Here is a 17673-nt window from a genome sequence, read left to right as displayed (position 1 = left end):
AAGATAGTGTGATTAATTGTATCGAAGGCTTTTGTCAGATCCATGAATACTGCTGCTGCACATCTTCTGTTGTCTATGGCAGTAGTGATTTCCTCCGTGATTTCCATCAGTGCCATAGAAGTTGAAATGTTGGCTCTGTAACCACATTGACTGCTAGCAAATAATTCATTCTTATTAATAAATTTGTCCAACCTATTATTAAATAGCTTCTCCACAATTTTAGAGAATTGTGGTAACAAGGAAACTGGCCGATAATTTGTAAATTGGTGTTTGTCTCCTTTTTTGAAAATTGGAACCACCTTGGCTGTTTTCATTTTGCTTGGAAATATTCCAGTCTGAAATGATAAATTACTAATCTATGCTAACGGGTCTGCGATCTCATTGATGACCCTTTTAATTGTTTCCATTTCGATTCCATGACAATCAGTTGATGTTTTTGCCTTAAAATGTTTAACAATGTCAGTGATCTCCTTTTTGGTTACAACAGTGAGAAACATAGAATTAAGATTCCTATCAATGATATCATTCCCTTCATCAATTGTGTCTTGTTTTGGAATTTCTTCTTCCAGTTTTTGTCCAATATTTACAAAATAATCATGAAACATTTCAGCTACCTCCTTCATGTCCTTCCTGTTGGTGTTTCCAACCATGAAATAGTGAAGGTAGTCTGCTTTCTTAACGTTGTTCTTTATAAGACTATTTAAGATGCCCCAAGTTGCTCTCATCTTATTTTTGTTCTTATTTAGTACATGACTATAATATTCCCTCTTACACACTCTCAACTTATTCTTGTAAGTCTTATACTTTTGTTCTGCTTCTGTAGTTTGTTGGATGATGAATGTCCTGTATGATGTCTTCTTCTTCTTGCAGGCGTTTTTTAGTCCTTTTGTCATCCATGGCTGCTGGTTTTTCTTTTGCTTCTTGGGCTTTTCTTGCCAGGGACAGTTCTTATCGTAGAGCTCCATATAAGTACCAAGGAAGCTGTCATATGCTTCATCCACATCTATTGCACTGTAGACCCTCTCCCAACTTTGTTCTTCTAGTCCTATCTTGAAGGCCCGGATGCTGTCCTCAGTACGCAATCTTTGAAAAGTCTTTTTTGCCTCCACCTGTCTTTTCTTATAATGTTCATTGTAAATAGTGAACACTGGAAGATGATCACTGATGTCACTAATTAGCAGGCCACTGATGGTGTTGTTATCCAAGTCATTGGTGAATATATTATGGATGAGGGTGGCACAGTGCTCTGGTATTCTGCTTGGTCTGATGATTTTAGGATATAAACTCAAGCTATACATTGTATCTGTGAAGTCGTCTATTTCCTTGCACTTGTGTGAGCTCAAGAGGCCAATATTGAAGTCTCCACATATGAAAATAGTTTTTTGACCTATGTCTGTAAACGTTGTCTTAATCCAATCCTCAAACATTCCAATCTTTGACTTTGGAGTTCTGTACACACAACTTATTAACACATTTTTGCTTTTTTCTTTAAAGATTTCCATTGTTATACATTCTAAAATGTTATCAATGACAAATGACATATTCTTTACCATTTTGTAGGTCAGATGTTTGTCCACGTAAACGGCCACACCTCCTCCATTTGCATTGTTCCTGTTTGCACTCATCATTTCATATCCATTCCTTTGTTAGCATTGATCCAAGTTTCTGAGATTGCTATTACTTTGAAAGGTTCTTTGAAGTGATTCAAATATTGTTTAATATTAGTAAAGTTTGCGTTCAAGCTTCTGCTGTTTATGTGGATGATGGATAACTTGTCGTCGTTGATGAAGCTGTTGTTGTATTGCTCCTCCGTATAATAACGGCAGTCGTTTGTAATGTGAGAGAAAACATTTGAGTCTGGATCAATATCTTTTTCATATCAATTGTTTGTGATCTGTAAAGTAAAAAGTGTCCAGTTGTAGATCTTCTTGTAGCATATTGAAGCTGTTTTCCTCCATGTTGGGAGACCTCAGTATCCTTCTAGGTCCTTGATGTCTTTGACAGCAAGAACTCTGGTCTCTGGTCCTCCATTTGCTTTGATGAAGATTTTGCAGTTTGCACTCCATGTTCCTTGGATCCTTCCTTGCTTCCTCAGATCACGTGCTTTCTTAGCAATCTCAGCGTTGCGCTTGGTCAGGTGGTCATTCATGTAGACATTTGTTCCTTTCAGCTTCTTTCCCTGTTTCAGCAGAGCAACCTTGTGTTTCCTATTAGTGAATTTGACGATGATGACGGGTGTAGTAGGTTCCTCCCATACAGTGGGATGCAAGTATCAATAGATTGGATGTCTACATCCACGTTCTTCGATTGCAAAAAATCAACAACTTGTTGCTCTGTTGAGGCGACATCCCTTTCGTCTGGTTCTTCAGTATTTGCCACTGCTCTGGCATAGGACCTTGGTTTGATTCAAAGTCCCGTCACGACCACGTCGTTCATTCGTGTGTTCTGATCCATGTCATCTATGGTGTTTTTCAGCTGCTCAATGATTTTATCCTTTTCTTCACATTCTTTACTTGTTCACTGACTCACGCCTGCTCCAGCTAGCCAAATTGGAAAAGTAGAGCAGGCAAGTAAGTTTCACTGGCTCACAGGCACTCGCTGACTCAAGTTTCACGGACTCACGGGTACTCAACAACCTGAGTTTCACTGGCCCACGGGTACTCGACTTGAGTTTCACTAATCACGGGCACCCGCCGACAAGTTTCACTGACTCAGAAGTATTTGCCAACTAGCTGTCACAAACTCACGGGTACGCGATGACTCGAGTTTCACTAACTCACGGGTTATCAACGGTACAACCTACAAAAAATAGTGCTACAAGGATAGCCAGTAGTTTACTGCAGTACAGGCAGTACTTGACTTCCACACACTCTTTATCACACTTTTCTTGGTCTGGTGACCTCAACAACGTAACAAGGTATGGCACCGCGAGTCTTCAATATGCAACTTTTATTCTGTCCTCTTTGACAAATAATAAATCGCTAATAAATAATAATAACACAAATATATTCCCTTGCGAGCCTTTACTGCCATCTCATTGAGCGCTGTATGTGTGTGTGTGTGCCTGCTCACTTCCGCCTCTGTCACACGAGCCTCCCAAATAGCTGTCTTCAACTATGCCTGCCGGTAACTCGCAGCTCGTAACCCAAACTTTAGCTCGCAGCTGAGAGACAGCTAGTAAATAAAAAGCATTTGTTAGTTGGGACACTCGTATGCCAAGGTACCACTGTAGAAATAATACAAATTACCTGCCGTGCTCCAGCACATTCTCTACATTCTTCAGCTTCTCCATCTGAGTCCACCAGGCGGCATTTGAGACTCCACGTACTCAACTCACGTACTCAACTCACGTACTCAACTCACGTACTCAACTCACGTACTCAACTCACGTACTCAACTCAACTCAGAGCGACAGTAGATAGAAATACCTTTGGTCTTGTGGCAAGAGCCACCTGCCAGGACTCTGAAGCGAAACTTACCATTGAATACACCCTTTTCTTTGTCCATTTCTGCTCAATATTTGTTCCCGCTTGTGGCTCAACATCCAAACACGTTAAGCGCAGGTCAAAAACAATAGTGGCATTTAAAACACTTTCGGTTAACTCGTTACAAACGCGTTAACTTTGACAGCCCTAATAAAAACATAAAGATGAACAGTGGTACTGTACATGTACGCTGTACGTTTTACCTGAATTATCAGCAATGTGTACATTATTAGCGACTTTTGGTGAGGGAGATGTGTTTGCTGTGAAAAAACTGCACATTTTCAGGGAAAAAAATCCAAATTAAACATATTTTGGACCAAAAATCAGCAACTGTGCGTGTATCGATGTACACCAAAAAACGTGAGGAGTACGATGATGAAGCTTACCTCAAACTGTTGGTCCAGCGGCGTCCTCCCACCCTGCCCCGGGGTCAGCAGCTGGTCCACGTACCTGTGCAGGTGAGACGCCTCCACCTCGGTCTCCCCAGAGATGATGGCCTCCACCAAGGCGTCGTGGATGAACACGTACTGCTCCTGTGGGCGGTAGGGGGAAGTTGGACGCTGACTTGAGTTTCACTGACTCACAGGTATTTTCCAACTTGCTGTCACTGACTTGCATGTACTCGACGACTAGAGTTTCACTGACTCATGGGTAATCACCAACTCGAGTTTCATTGGCTGGCAGGTAATTTCCACTCGAGTTTGACTGACTCACGAGTACTCTACAATATGAGTTGCACTGACTCACGGGTATTTTCCAAATTGTTGTCACTGACTCACAGGTACTCGACAACTAGAGTTTCACTGACTCATGGGTGATAACCAACTCAGTTTCACTAACTCACAGGTATTTGCCGAATTGTGGTCACTGACTCATGGGTACTCGCCAAATGGTAGGAAATGACTCATGGGTACTCAACTCAAACTTGACTTTCACCAACTCACAGGTACTCGACTTCAGTTTTCACTGACTCACGTTACTGGCCAACTCAAGTTTCACTGACTCACAGGTATTGGACGACTCAAGTTTCACTGACTCACAGGTACTCAACAAATTGAGTTTCAGTGACTAATGAGTACTTGACAACTTGAGGTCACTGACTAACTGGTACTCGTCGATTTCAGTTTCAGAGTTTTCTGTGTGTGTGCTCTGTGACGGGTGACTGGAGTACCCGATTCACCTCTGACCTGACCTGAGTCTGGACCAGGTGGTTCCTCTGTGTGCGGATGTGCTTGAGGAAACCGTCCACGTCCACCGCGCCCTCGCCCCTTATCTGCTTCAGCATGCTGTCCACAACGATGTACGTGCCCGTCCGGCCCACGCCCGCACTACAGCCACACACAGAACCCAATCAGGAACCACGACCGGAACCAGGGATTCCTGGGTGGACTGGACCAGACGGTACCTGCAGTGCACCACCACCGGACCCATGCTGGCCGTCCTGGCCTCGGACGACTTGCGTATGAACGTGAGCAGCGGCAGCGCGTACTCGGGCACGCCCATGTCGGGCCACTGGGTGTAGTGGTACTGTGTGACCACCCGCTCCCAGCCCCGCACCCTCTGAGAACCCTGCCATGGAACAAAACGTTCATCAACACTGAGGGCAAGGGTCAACTCACTCCACCTGCAATTTAAGTGACTGCTGACCTTTTTGACCTTGACCTGTGTGTTTGTGACGCTGAAGGTGCGCTGAGTGTAGTGGGCCAGCTCGCGAGTGCTTTTCAGCGTCACCAGGACGCCGCCGTAGTCCTCGTGCACGTCCACGGGCCAGTACTGGTCACACTTCCTCTGACACACACGCACACACACAAAAGATGCCCTCACACTTCAGCGCTGATTTTTCTGACAGTCAATCAGAAGCTGTAATATAACTTTAGTATTGTTAAGGATTTTGTATTTCCTTTCGTGAGGATGACACACGTACTCGCCCTTTCTCCACCAGGTTGGTGATCATGACGATGACGCCAACGTTCTGTTCCCAAACCATCCTCCAGAAGTCGTCGGTGCTCGACTTGAGCGGACCCTGGGCGGCGATGTACGAGCGCTTGGTCTTGAAGCCCTGATGACAGAGAACACGTGACACTTGTCACCTGACACACGTCGCAGCACAGCAAGAAACATCCTGAGACGTTAGTTAGATGCATCTACAGTATGTCAGTTTCACTAACTCACTAGTACTAGCCGACTTGGGGTCTCGGACTCACGGGTACTCGCCGACTCGAGTTTCACTGACACACAGGTTCGCGAAAATTCTATACAGAGCTAATGACTTTTTACTACTCACGAGCACTCAACGCCATTAGTGGAAATGACTCACAAGTACTACCCCACTTGGGGTCCCAGACTCACGGGTACTCAACGACTCGATGTTTCACAGACTCACCGACTTGCTGTCACTGACTCACGAGTACTCACCAACTCACAACAAGTTTCACTGACTTACGGATACTTGCCGACTTGAGTTTCAATGACTCATGAGTACTCGCCAACTCGAGTTTCCCTGACTCACGGGTACTCGACCAATCGAGTTTCACTCCACAACTTGAGTTTCACTGATTCATGGTGAGTTCCCCAACCAAGTTTCACCGACTCACAGGTACTTTCCGACTCGAGATTCACTGACTCATGGGTACTTGACAACTCGAGTTTGACTGACTCATGAGTACTCGACAAATTGAGTTTCAATGACTTATGGGTGCCCAACGGTCACTGGTCACTGGCTCACGGACACTTGAGTTGAGTTTCACTGACTCACGAGTACTCACCAACTTCAGTTTCACTGACTCATGTGTATTCACTGACTTGCGGTCACTGACTGAAATTACAGCCCGACTCAAGTTTCCCTGACTCACGGGTGCTGTACGACTCAAGTTTCACTGACTCGCAGGTAATTGACAACTTGAGGTCACTGATAACAGGTACTTGACGATTTCAGTTTCACTAACTTGCGGGTACTCGCCGAGCAACTTGCTGTGCATGTGCGAGTGGTAAACACACGGAAAATAATGTTCTACAAGCCAACCAATCACAGCCTTTACACTGTGTGAGGTTAGATACTGTATTTATCGGAGGTTACGTTACGTGACGGTGTAGCGTACGCTGGTTCCTCAACACAGGAGCGTTATCCAGGTTTCACAGAGTGAACTTGAAACTGAAACCTGTGAAATGCAACAAAACGCGTACCTGAGAGCAGCGACGCGTATTCAGGGGCGGAGGATAAAAAATACGTACATGTTAGCAGGTTTGATATCCCAATAATAATAATAACAATTAATAATTATGTTTTCTTGACTTTTTTAGCATGTCTTGACCGACATTGTCTTAATTTCAGCAATAAAAAAGGTGAATAGCGTCAAACTGGCCCAAGCATCCTTCCATTTGTCTGTATGTGGCCCTCAGTGGAACAAACATTTGGACACTCCATGTAATAGAAACATTCTTTGTGTTCTTCACTGGAAAAAAAGCTCCAGAATGTCTCCATTGATGGACGAGAAACCTTCGCACTGTAGAAGTAGCACTCGTGCAGCACCACAGGCGGCAACACAATGACGGCGACTGAAGAGGGAAAAGGTGGAGTAGCTGCAACAACAAAAGCCAGTCTGGAGTCTCTTACGTCCACAAAGTTGGCGTTAATGTAGTCTCTGCTGCGTCCGTCCTTGCTGGCCAGCGGTGAGAGTCGCACTCGACTGTGGTCGACTGAGAGGAAGATGACAGAAGCGTCAGCGCTGAAGGATAAGTGCGTTCCTTTTTGTCTGCGGCTCAACAAGGCACGGCGACTTTGTGACACTGCCGCAAAGACGACAAGTCACTTGACAGACACTCTTATGGATTTCTGTGACGTGCCTAACGACACGTTTGCTGAAGGACACATGATGAGAATGACGGAGGCTGTCTGGTTGCTGTGGTAGCACTAAGTCAACATCTCTGCCACTCACAGGCCAGGATGTTGCTGTAGCGGTTCTTGGTCTTGTTGTCAGGATGGTTGGAGATGTCCGAGGTCATGTCCGTGTCCACCGTGCACGCCTGCACCTCCTGGAACACACACACACACACACACACACATACGCACTTCCTTGATATATATAGAACACGAGGAGTTTCACCGGGAAACTCGAATATTTTTCCGGTAGCACATCTTCCGGTCTGCTCGGCAACACTCGAGCGACATTGATGCAACACATCCTAAAAGCAGCAGGCCAGTAAAATAACGTGGTAGGCACCACCCCGACGTTCTTGCGTTGTTGTGCTGGTGGAAATTCTTGTGGAGGATCGTAACGGCCCTTCTTTTCCCGCAGCATTTCAGGTATGCTCTCGGCCGGAGTTTTTTTTTTCTTTTCTTTTTTTCCCTTTGTTTATTTGACGTGGACATCGCAATTACATCGGACAGACCAGATGCATTGTTTAGCTTTAGCCCATGTGCTATTCCATCCACAGGCGGCTCAATCTCTGTCTCCTGATTTATGAACTGGGATAATTATCGTAGCTCTCTGGGAACGTTTTTGTTTGTACTGACAGGTTGAGTGAGTAAGTAATTGGCCTAACAGAGCACAAATAATTTGTAATAAATGCAGCATTTAAGTTACGTATGTCCAGAGACTTGGAGTTACTCATGTTGGAAGTCCCTTTTTTTTCCACTTTTTCATGAGAGACCTCTATTCAACACAGGACTTATTCTTATTCTTGTTTCGTGTTTCATTGGTTTCGTCTCCGAAAGGACAAGATGGCGGGTGCACATGGCCAAAATGAGTTTTCTCCATCGGGTGGCCGGGCTCTCCCGGTGAGAAGCACCGTCATCCTGGACTCAGAGGAGAGCCGCTGCTCCCGCGCGGATGAGGTGGCTCGGGCATGAGGGGCCTCATCTCTAAAAGTGTACGTGGAAATCTGGCTATAAGTCTCCGTATGCCAGAAACACAAAATTTGCGTAAGAACAAAAATATTCAGACCTAGAAAAAGTGGCGTCCTGGTTTATAGAGTCCACCTTGAGGAAAAGTGTGTATACGCAACTCCGCCTCAAGGTACGCCCTTTCCACGTCTCCACTTCACCATGAAAGGTCAACGCAAAGTGACTCATGAATGTGGCGGCCATATTTAAAGGGTCACGTCAGTTGATCCATCAACTTTGCTTAAATATGTTATATATTGTTTGCAATTATGTTCTACATTGTTCCATTTTTCAAAGCGAGCGGTAAATTCACAAAATGGCGAGCTCTCACAGTTCAGCCTCATTTCCAGAAGTGACGTCTACGGGGTGACACCTCTCAGCTAAAGCAGAGTAAAAAAAACGCTTCTCGAGGTAGATGGTGGACTTGGTTCAGTATATTTGTCATCAAAATAGTAGTCAGCCCAAAATGTTGTGTTGCTGCTGGATGTTCACAGTACCCGAGTGACACTGCAAGTTTGTTTAATTTTCCAAAAGAGGAAGGTTTAAGACAAAAATAGACAAAGCAAGTGCAGAGAAGGAGAGACAGATGGACGCGCACCTCGACTTCAGTTCCTTGCAGGGAACATTTCACGGGTGACCGCCACGAAGAAACACCTTTACAGGAGTTATTTTATTCATATTGCATTGCATTTTATTTCAGAGTGTTTGTCTTTTTCTTCTGCAATTGAACTACTGCAACCAAGCAATTTCCCTTGTGAATCGATAAAGTCTGTCTCAGTCTAGAGAAAAAAAAAGTAATATTCCAAGAAAAAAAGTGGTGATGGTAAGAAAAATGTATGAATGTTTTTTTACACTATTACATCTTTTTGTAGTCATAATATTAGCAGTAAAAAAATACAAATAATAATTTTCTTAAAAAAAAAAGTAGTAATATCTCAATGAAAAATGTCAATTTTCTGAGGAGGAAGTTGCAATCGTCGCGTCGTCTCATCTTTCCTGTCAGGCTACCTCCAGCTAACTTAGCTTAGCACCGAGGCAGCCAGTAGTTAGTTGACTTCATATTTCCTAAATATGCCAATATAAAAGACATTCCATCGTAACACAAAAAAAAACAAAGGATGAACATCAAGAAATGACGTCACGCTTCGCCTCAACAAGCAAGATGGCGGTGTGTGCATGCAGATGGTAGCCAGTAGGGGGCGTCTTACCTCGTAGCTCGCCTTCAGTAGCTAAGCACCCGGAGAGGAAGAGGATGTGAGGGGTGTGGTGGGGAAGGGGGTAATGAAGGTGCAGCAGGCGGCCAGGATGTTTCCATGAAAACACAATAGACACAAAGACCACACGCAAGTAAAACACACACACACAATGGATGACAACAAACATCAAGTTAAACCTGGTGTTTACTTGCAGATGTTTTGCCCTCTAGTGGCCGGTGCAAAAAAAAAGTCCAGCACTCGAAACACAATTTTCACGGCACAGCAGGTGGTGAACAGACAAGCCACACATGGAAATGCAACCTCCATCTTTATCCAGAATTATGACTTTCATATCTCATAATGGCGTTTTGGCTTGGAACATTTTATCACATAATCCTGACTTTATCTCCTAATTATGACTTTTTATCTCGTAATTTCAATTTTTTTATCTCATAATTAGGACTTTTTACCTTGTAATTTCGACTCTTCATATCAAAAATATTACTTTTTATCCCATAAATTTAACTTTTTATCTCATATTTATGACTTTTTTTTATCTCATAATTTGGACTTTTTATCTCATAATTTCGATTTTTAATGTAATTTTGACTCCTAATTTAGATTTTTTAAATTTAATAATTATGATTTTTTAATCCCATAATTATGGCTTTTTATTTCAAATTATGACTTTTTTATCTTGGAATTTCGACTTTTCTTATCAAAATTACTACTTTTCATCCCATAACTTTAATTTATTTATCTCATAATTCAGACTTTTTATTTTGTAATTTTGAATTTTGATCAAAATTATTACTTTTATCTCATAATTTTAACTTTTTATCTCATATTTATGACTTTCTTATCTCATAATTTCAATTTTTTATGTAATTTTGACTCATAATTTTGATTTGTTTAATCTCATAATTAGCACTTTATTGAATAATTATGATCTAATCTCATCATTGCTATTTTTGATCTCATAATTATGGCTTTTTATCCCATAATTTTGATTTATCTCATAATTATGCCTTTTTATCTTGTCATTTTGACTTTTCAGATCAAAATTATTATTTTTCATCCCATAATTTGAATTGTCTCATGTTTATGACTTACTTATCTCATAATTTTGATTTTTTTTATGTCATTTTGACTCATAATTTCGATTTTTGCTCTCATAATTAAGACTCACTATTGGGATAAACGGCCTTCCACACAGAATATTTGAATTATAGAATAAATTGCTCAAGTGACTTTTAGACTCGCGTAGTTATTTGACAATTGGTTGAATTAAAGAACACAGGTGGTTCCCGCCCTGAAAAAAAAGGGGGCGGCACCAAACAGTTAGCTCGGGTGATTTTGTGCTAACGTGTGACTGGCTGTCCCCGCTGCAACAGCGGTGTTTTTGTTCACCATAGCCTGTGTTCATCTTCCTCTGTCAGCATGTTGGACGTTTGTGCTGCCTGGGTCACGTCAGTTAGACGGATTGTGACATCACTGAAAATAACACAACATTGGACCCCCCAAACTAAAAAAAAAACAAACCTCTGAAGAAAATATAAAAAATGTCATCCATGACTCAAACGCACCTCAAACTTGCGGTGAAAGCTGCACGTTTGGTGAAGATCGGCGACGTGTTTGACAAAATCATTGACAGGAAACGCCCGGCGTTCGTCTGGAAGGTAAGCAGGAAGTGGGAGGGGGGACAGGTTTGTGGGAAGAAGTGAGACGTGAACTCCCTCGGAGTTTTTCCGTAGTACGGAGAGCAGGCCTACTGACAATCCGAGTGCAGAGACGTCAGATTACCTGACGTCAAAGCAGGTGTGGCGACGACACGGGGGGAGGAGCCTTCTTGCACGTAGAAGTGAGCCGTCTGGAAGCACATCCTGTGGCGACGACATGAACGCTCATCAAATGTTTTGGCACAACTAATCCTCCCAGCAGGCACAGCAAGAAAGATGTCACGTTAATCCCTGACATGAGTCAACGAGCGTTGTCCAAAAATGGACATCAGGGATTAGCAGGAGAACACGGGATGAAGCCTGAGCTAGCCATGAAACATGCATAATCACAAAGCAGGATATTATGGATACTGTCCTTTTACAACCATTTAGCAACACAACTGGAAACCATTTAGCTAACATGGCTAACGTTGTCACAATAAGCACAATTTTAAAACATTCTACTGTACTTCCCTAACATAAATCTGTACTGCATCACCAAAAACATATTTAAACCTCACCACATGTATTAACTTCACCTAAAAGACATCTTCAACCAAACATTTGTTAGCACAATTTTAATAAGTGGAATGCTTTTGTAATTATGGCATAGAAAACCTCCAAATATGCTTTTCAACATGATTAGAGCCCTCTAGACATGAAATAACACCCCTATAGTCACCTTTACACTCCTGTTACCCAATATAGTAGACATAATAAGACAAAATAAGACGTAAAAAACCCTTTTTAAGACCTTCTAAATGCACTTTTTAACATCATTAGAGCCCTCTGGACATGAAATAACACCCCTACAGTCACCTTTACACTCCTATTACCCAATACAATAGACATAATAAAAGAAAATAAGACATAAGACACAAAAAAACCTGTTTACAACGTACTAAATTTGATTTATAACATTATTAGAGCATGACATGAAATAACACCCCTATAGTCACCTTTACACTCCTGTTACCAAATATAGTACACATAATAAGAGAAAATAAGACATAGTAAAAAACCCTATTTAAGACCTTCAAAATTCACTTTTTAACATCATTAGAGCCCTCGAGACATGAAGTAACACCCCTACAGTCACCTTTACACTCCTATTAACCAATATAGAAAACATAATGGGAGAAAATAAGATATAAAACACATAAAAAATGCTTCCGACCTCGTAAATTAAATTTTTAACATTATTAGAGCCCTCTAGACATGAAATAACACCCATATAGTTACCTATTACCCAATACAGTAGACATACTAAGAGGAAATAAGCCATTTAAGACATAACGTTGAGTTTTATGGTTGTGGCCCCAACAGTAACCCGTGTTATTATTAGGATTATTACTCTTTTCTTATTGTGCCTGGGGTGAGATCCTTGTCCTGATCATGTCTGGTCCACTGACACCTAGTGGCCAATGAAGAATACTACATCACTTCTTCATTCATCCATTCACAAGGCTTCTTCTGCCTTGTATTTGTATTTTAGTTCATAGTCATAATTATGAGATAAAAAGTCAGAATTATGACTTCCTTATCTCATAATTATGACTTGTCATGATTATGACTTGACAGATACAGAACAAATGAGTTCAGGAGGGCTCGTCTTGGAAAAGTCTGATCCCTGCAGCCACAGCCACCCTGAATAGGAGGCTCCATCGATCCATCGATCCGTCTGTCCGACCTGTTACCGTACTGTTGCTGTTGTCGTTACTTGTCATGTAAACACTATCAGAATTCTTTGCATGTAAACTCACTGGCGTTTACGTTTATGGACCAGATAAAAGAGAGTCATATTTTCTTGAATCAAGTTGAATAATTTGACACATTTACACAGATTTTATGACTCGATTTAATTTAATCAATCTTGGTACGCTCTATGAAATTTGCTGTGCAGCCTTCGCATTGGTCTGACATCAGCAAACCTTTACCTTTATTTTCTGTGTGAGTCCATTTTTAAATTGACCAAGTTTAGAAACCAGTTTTATTCTTAATTTAAGAAACATTCTTAATCCGGTTGTTGAAGAATAATCCAAATAAGGGTTTTAGCTTGTTATTAAAAAAAAAAACTAATTTCTGGCAAAATATATCTTCATAAGAATTGGCTAGCTATACTTTCTTAAAACAAGATTCTTTTTCTCAAGTGAAAATTGCGAGGGAAAAAAATAAGCAATGGTTGCTTAAAATGGGACTTTTTTACTTTCTTGGAATGTAGTGTTTGCAGTGTAGAAAAATAGAGTAATACTCCTACATCTAGAATATGTATACATATTTTTGCTTAAATCCAGCCTCATAAAAGCACATTTGACTCAATTTAAGACTCTTACAAGAGCATTTGGCTTCCTTCTTACCTTGAAGGTAAGAAGGAACATTTGACTTCAATGTAGCTATGTGATGACGAACAGCTTGCTTATTTTTACATTCTTGAAAGTCACAAGAAAAATATCCCCGTTATAAGAATACTAGCCAAGCAACTTTTTCTTACCCCATTGCTTGAAATGAGAAAAGTTGTTTCATTTGAATATCATTTGGGCTTCTTTCAAATATGGCTGTTTTGGCGGTGTAGCGAGGGACGACTGCTAGCTAAATTAGCGGTAGCCATCTTTGTTAAAGCAGCAGCCATTTGCAAACATCGCTGTGCATTTCTAGTAGCCGTGAACGAGAGACAATTACAAAACCTACCGGGAAACGTACTACATCCTTTCTTAGCTTCAACTTCAACTTTCTCAACTAGTTGAAGTTAATCTGTGTAGGTTTTCTACGTTAGCATGATCAACAGTAATAATGAAGTTAAAGTTAAAGTAAGTGAAGTTTAGCTTCGCGCTAATTTGTGGCCAAGTGCCGTGAAATCCTCTCCAAAAATACAAAAAAAGGCCAACGGCAACGACAAAGTGAGCACCGTGTGCGGCGGCGGGATTAAGGGGGAGAGGGGCGGGCTCCCGGGACGGCAACATAATCTGCAGGATGTCCTTTTCCGGCCCCCACCCCGACCTGAGCCAAGATTAATCCTCACTGGAACACGAGTCGCGAGGGAGATAACACCAACAACATGTTGACGCCCCAGATGAGAAATGTCGCCACACATGTTGCACATTGTGACCGTGATTGGATTGTACATGCTTGCTTGTTTCCTTTCCTTTCTGCTTTTTACACAAGGAGAAGAAGAAGAAAAAAAACCCCAAGCTTTCAACTGGATCAACGCAAGTGACAGTGAAATTGGTTGAAGTTATTTGGTTCAAAGTAGGGCGTCTGTCAAGGTTACACTTTAAACACGTTATAACGTCCTGTCTACACTGGTTAACATTACCGGACCAGTGTCAGCCTGATGACGGTTTCCTATTGTGTGTGTCTGCTGCCCTCTGGTGGACGTAATTTAGACTTTTTATCCATATAATATTAGCAGTGCAGCCATTACATATTTGTTCAACCTGTCTATATATTTTGACACCGCATATTTTTCTATGCGTTTTGGTCTCTCATCCACCCGCACACGGAGGGTTTTGTCTTTAAAAACTGCGTTTTGGAAAACTCCGACCAGGGTGAAGATTTTTCAAAACTCCGGCTTCGGCGTGTTCGTGTGGATTGCGAAAACACAGCTTTTGCTTGTTGCTGACAGACGATGTAACAATGATGAGCCGTTATTCCCCCATCAGACAAGTATAACTCAACATGTGCAATGGCTAAAGTAACAATGCTGCTTTCAAACATGCTGAAATTACTTTTTGTGTGTACACGAGTAAACATATGCCCACTTTAGCTTTACATTGGCAAACAAAGGCGCCATTGCGGCTGTACTGCATCTGTTTTGCTCGCTAAACTGCCCGGCCAACGCTGGCAATTTGGGATAAGACTCGACTGGACACATAGCTGGTGGGACAACTTGTCGTTATTTGTTTTAAGAATGGCGTTGGAATGATAGCACGGCAAGAAGCTTGTGTTGCGTTTGACTGAGCTGCTTCGCCCGCTCATTGAAAGCTCCCCTGTTACATACCGTATGCCTGCCTCGTTCTGCATAAAGGAAGCAATTAAACAAGGACAATTTGCCAGACAATTATTTCAGCAAGGGTAGCGTCACAGCTGATGGAGTTCTTTCACGATGGCTAAAATATGTGCTACACTTCACAGCAGTGCAGTGATAATCAACATCTGCTACATTTTAATAAAGAAACGTTTCATCCATTTTCAGTTTTACATTCAATCAGTTTTGCTGACAAATGTGAAATAATGGACTGAAAAGTAACGCTACTTGGCTAGCAGTCCACAGTTGTAGCTTCTACTGTACATGGCAATGTTTGTAATCATGCGTCTACGGAAATGACGTCATCGGCACCTCTTATTGGATACATTTGCCTTAACAGACCGTGGCTGCAGCGCCCCCTTATTTGGGTATGCGCATGACAGCCAGCGTATGCGTATTCGCGTGGGTAGGAATAGGAATTTAAAGCGTCACCATGTGGAGAGAGATTTTTTTTTTTACACCAGAGAGGGGCAGATGTGCGTTTTTGACAATATCCCTACTTGTGTGGATATGGCCTAAGAGTTGTTTGCAAGCTACAACCGCGTTCAGCGAGTGAAGTCAGGAAATGTTGTCTGAACCGCTCAACACCTTCAACGGTGTGCCTCAAGTAGGCCTGTCACCATAACAAATTTTGCTGGTCGATAATTGTGCTACAAATTATCGTTCATATTCGATAATATCGGCAACATTTTTTCATTAATACTTATCATGAGAGGTGTAATGCACATTTGAACCACTAGAAGGTACTCAAGTATAGTGTACCCGCGTGAGCCTCAGTCACATTCGCTTGACACAGAAAGTTCTGAGCCCATTTTTTCATGATTTATATGGCATAATAATGCCAGTACATCATATCAATGTTGGCTTTTCAACCGTATTGAATGATTGCATTTCTTTTGCAATGTGGCGAGCAACACTGTCCGTGAGTCCACACAACCATTTGCGCTATTTGGCTTGTATTTACTTTGCCGTGCTAACGCCTGAGTAAGCGTTGACTGTCGGGACAAAGGCTCTGATGCACCTCCTGCGGTGTATTTTTTTTCCCTGTTGGGAAAACTGAAAAGGATGGTTGTGTTTCAGGTGTGCATACAAGTTGGGCGTCACTACTTTCCAACAAACTCTCCCTGTTGATTCTTTTTAAAACCGAAATATTCCCATGCTGGGGCTGCTGCGTTCGCCTTCCAAGCTATGGTTGCTGTGCCTTGATTTATGTTAGCATATGCTGTCTCACAAGGCTGATTAGGTGCTCCCGTGCATATGCTCCTATGTGCACTAACAAAGAGGCTGAATGAGAGGACAGAGGGTTCACTCTCTCTATTAATTCCTCTATAGAACCAATGCACACAGAAAGAGGCTGAGTGAACCCTCTTGTCATCCAGCCTGTGTGGCACAGGGAGACGCCCTGTTTTTTGTTTTTTTTATCGTTCGATTAATCCATTTATCTACTGTATTATCGTGACGGGCCTTTCAAGTTCCACATCAATCATCTGCAGGCAAAAGTTGAGGCCAGATTGGGATTCCAAAGCCGTCTAGACATCATCTATAGGTGTGCCCTTAACGGACTGGATGTTGTCTACCATTCAGCCGTCCGTTTTGGGAGGCTGGCCCTCCCTCCACACTCTTCGATTTCATCACTGGCTTCAACTAGTCTATAAGACTCTTCAAGGTAAAAACACCTCAATACCTGCCCAACCTCTTGCACCTTCCCATAAGAAGTATCACCTGAGATCCAGTGACATGGTTTCGTCGTCTATCCCATAAGACCGCACTGTCTTTGGCCAAAATTTCTTCAATTTTGCAGCATCGACTGACTGGAACTCCCTTTCTTGTCTCATACTTATGACTTTCTTATCTCATAATTACGTCTTACCATCAGGATATTTTATACTAATGCAGTTTTTCACAAAGTAATTATTGAATGATCGCGGTCTCGTGCTTGAATACGGCCTGTTGCAATTATGAGATAAAAAAAAGCCATATTATGAGATAAACAGCAACAATTACAAGATAAAAAGTCGCAATTGTGAGATAAAAAGTCATAATTATGATATAGAGTAGGAACGTCATATAGATAAAAAGTCAAAATTATCAGATCAAATTCATAATTATGAGATAAAAAGTATATTATGATATAATTATGATATAGGAATGTCATATAGATAAAAAGTTGAAATTGTGAGATAGTCATAATTATGAAATAAAAAGTCATAATTATAAGATGAAAAGTCACAATTATGAGATAAAAAGTCATGATTATGAGGTAAAAAGACATAAATATGACATAAAAAGCCATCATTCCAAGATAAAAAGTCATAATTATGAGATAAAAAGTAGAAATTACAAGATGAAAAGTGGAAATGATGAGATA

At 41.7% G+C, this 17673-nt stretch overlaps 1 protein-coding gene across 12 annotated transcripts in view; it reads right to left on the bottom strand.

The window, feature by feature from the left end:
• Positions 1 to 17673, bottom strand: part of ptprz1a (protein tyrosine phosphatase receptor type Z1a) — an 87032-nt gene that overhangs the window by 6905 nt on the left and 62454 nt on the right. For 3 of the 12 annotated variants that reach the window (XM_054776299.1, XM_054776307.1, XM_054776304.1), the window contains exons 14-23: positions 11367 to 11446; positions 11150 to 11235; positions 9576 to 9596; positions 7421 to 7517; positions 7099 to 7181; positions 5410 to 5544; positions 5133 to 5273; positions 4891 to 5054; positions 4666 to 4813; positions 3872 to 4018 (exon numbers count right to left, since the gene is read on the bottom strand). In XM_054776299.1, coding sequence (XP_054632274.1) covers positions 3872 to 4018; positions 4666 to 4813; positions 4891 to 5054; positions 5133 to 5273; positions 5410 to 5544; positions 7099 to 7181; positions 7421 to 7517; positions 9576 to 9596; positions 11150 to 11235; positions 11367 to 11446 — 1102 coding nt within the window. Of the gene's footprint in view, positions 1 to 355; positions 4019 to 4665; positions 4814 to 4890; positions 5055 to 5132; positions 5274 to 5409; positions 5545 to 7098; positions 7182 to 7420; positions 7518 to 9575; positions 9597 to 11149; positions 11236 to 11366; positions 11447 to 17673 lie in introns of those variants that run through there. The other 9 variants (XR_008570413.1, XR_008570412.1, XR_008570414.1 and 6 more) reach the window with 9 other exon arrangements.

The sequence above is a fragment of the Dunckerocampus dactyliophorus genome, chromosome 5, assembly GCF_027744805.1.
Source record: "Dunckerocampus dactyliophorus isolate RoL2022-P2 chromosome 5, RoL_Ddac_1.1, whole genome shotgun sequence".
Classification (NCBI taxonomy): Eukaryota; Metazoa; Chordata; class Actinopteri; order Syngnathiformes; family Syngnathidae; genus Dunckerocampus; species Dunckerocampus dactyliophorus.
This window is presented reverse-complemented; position numbering and strand designations above follow the sequence as displayed.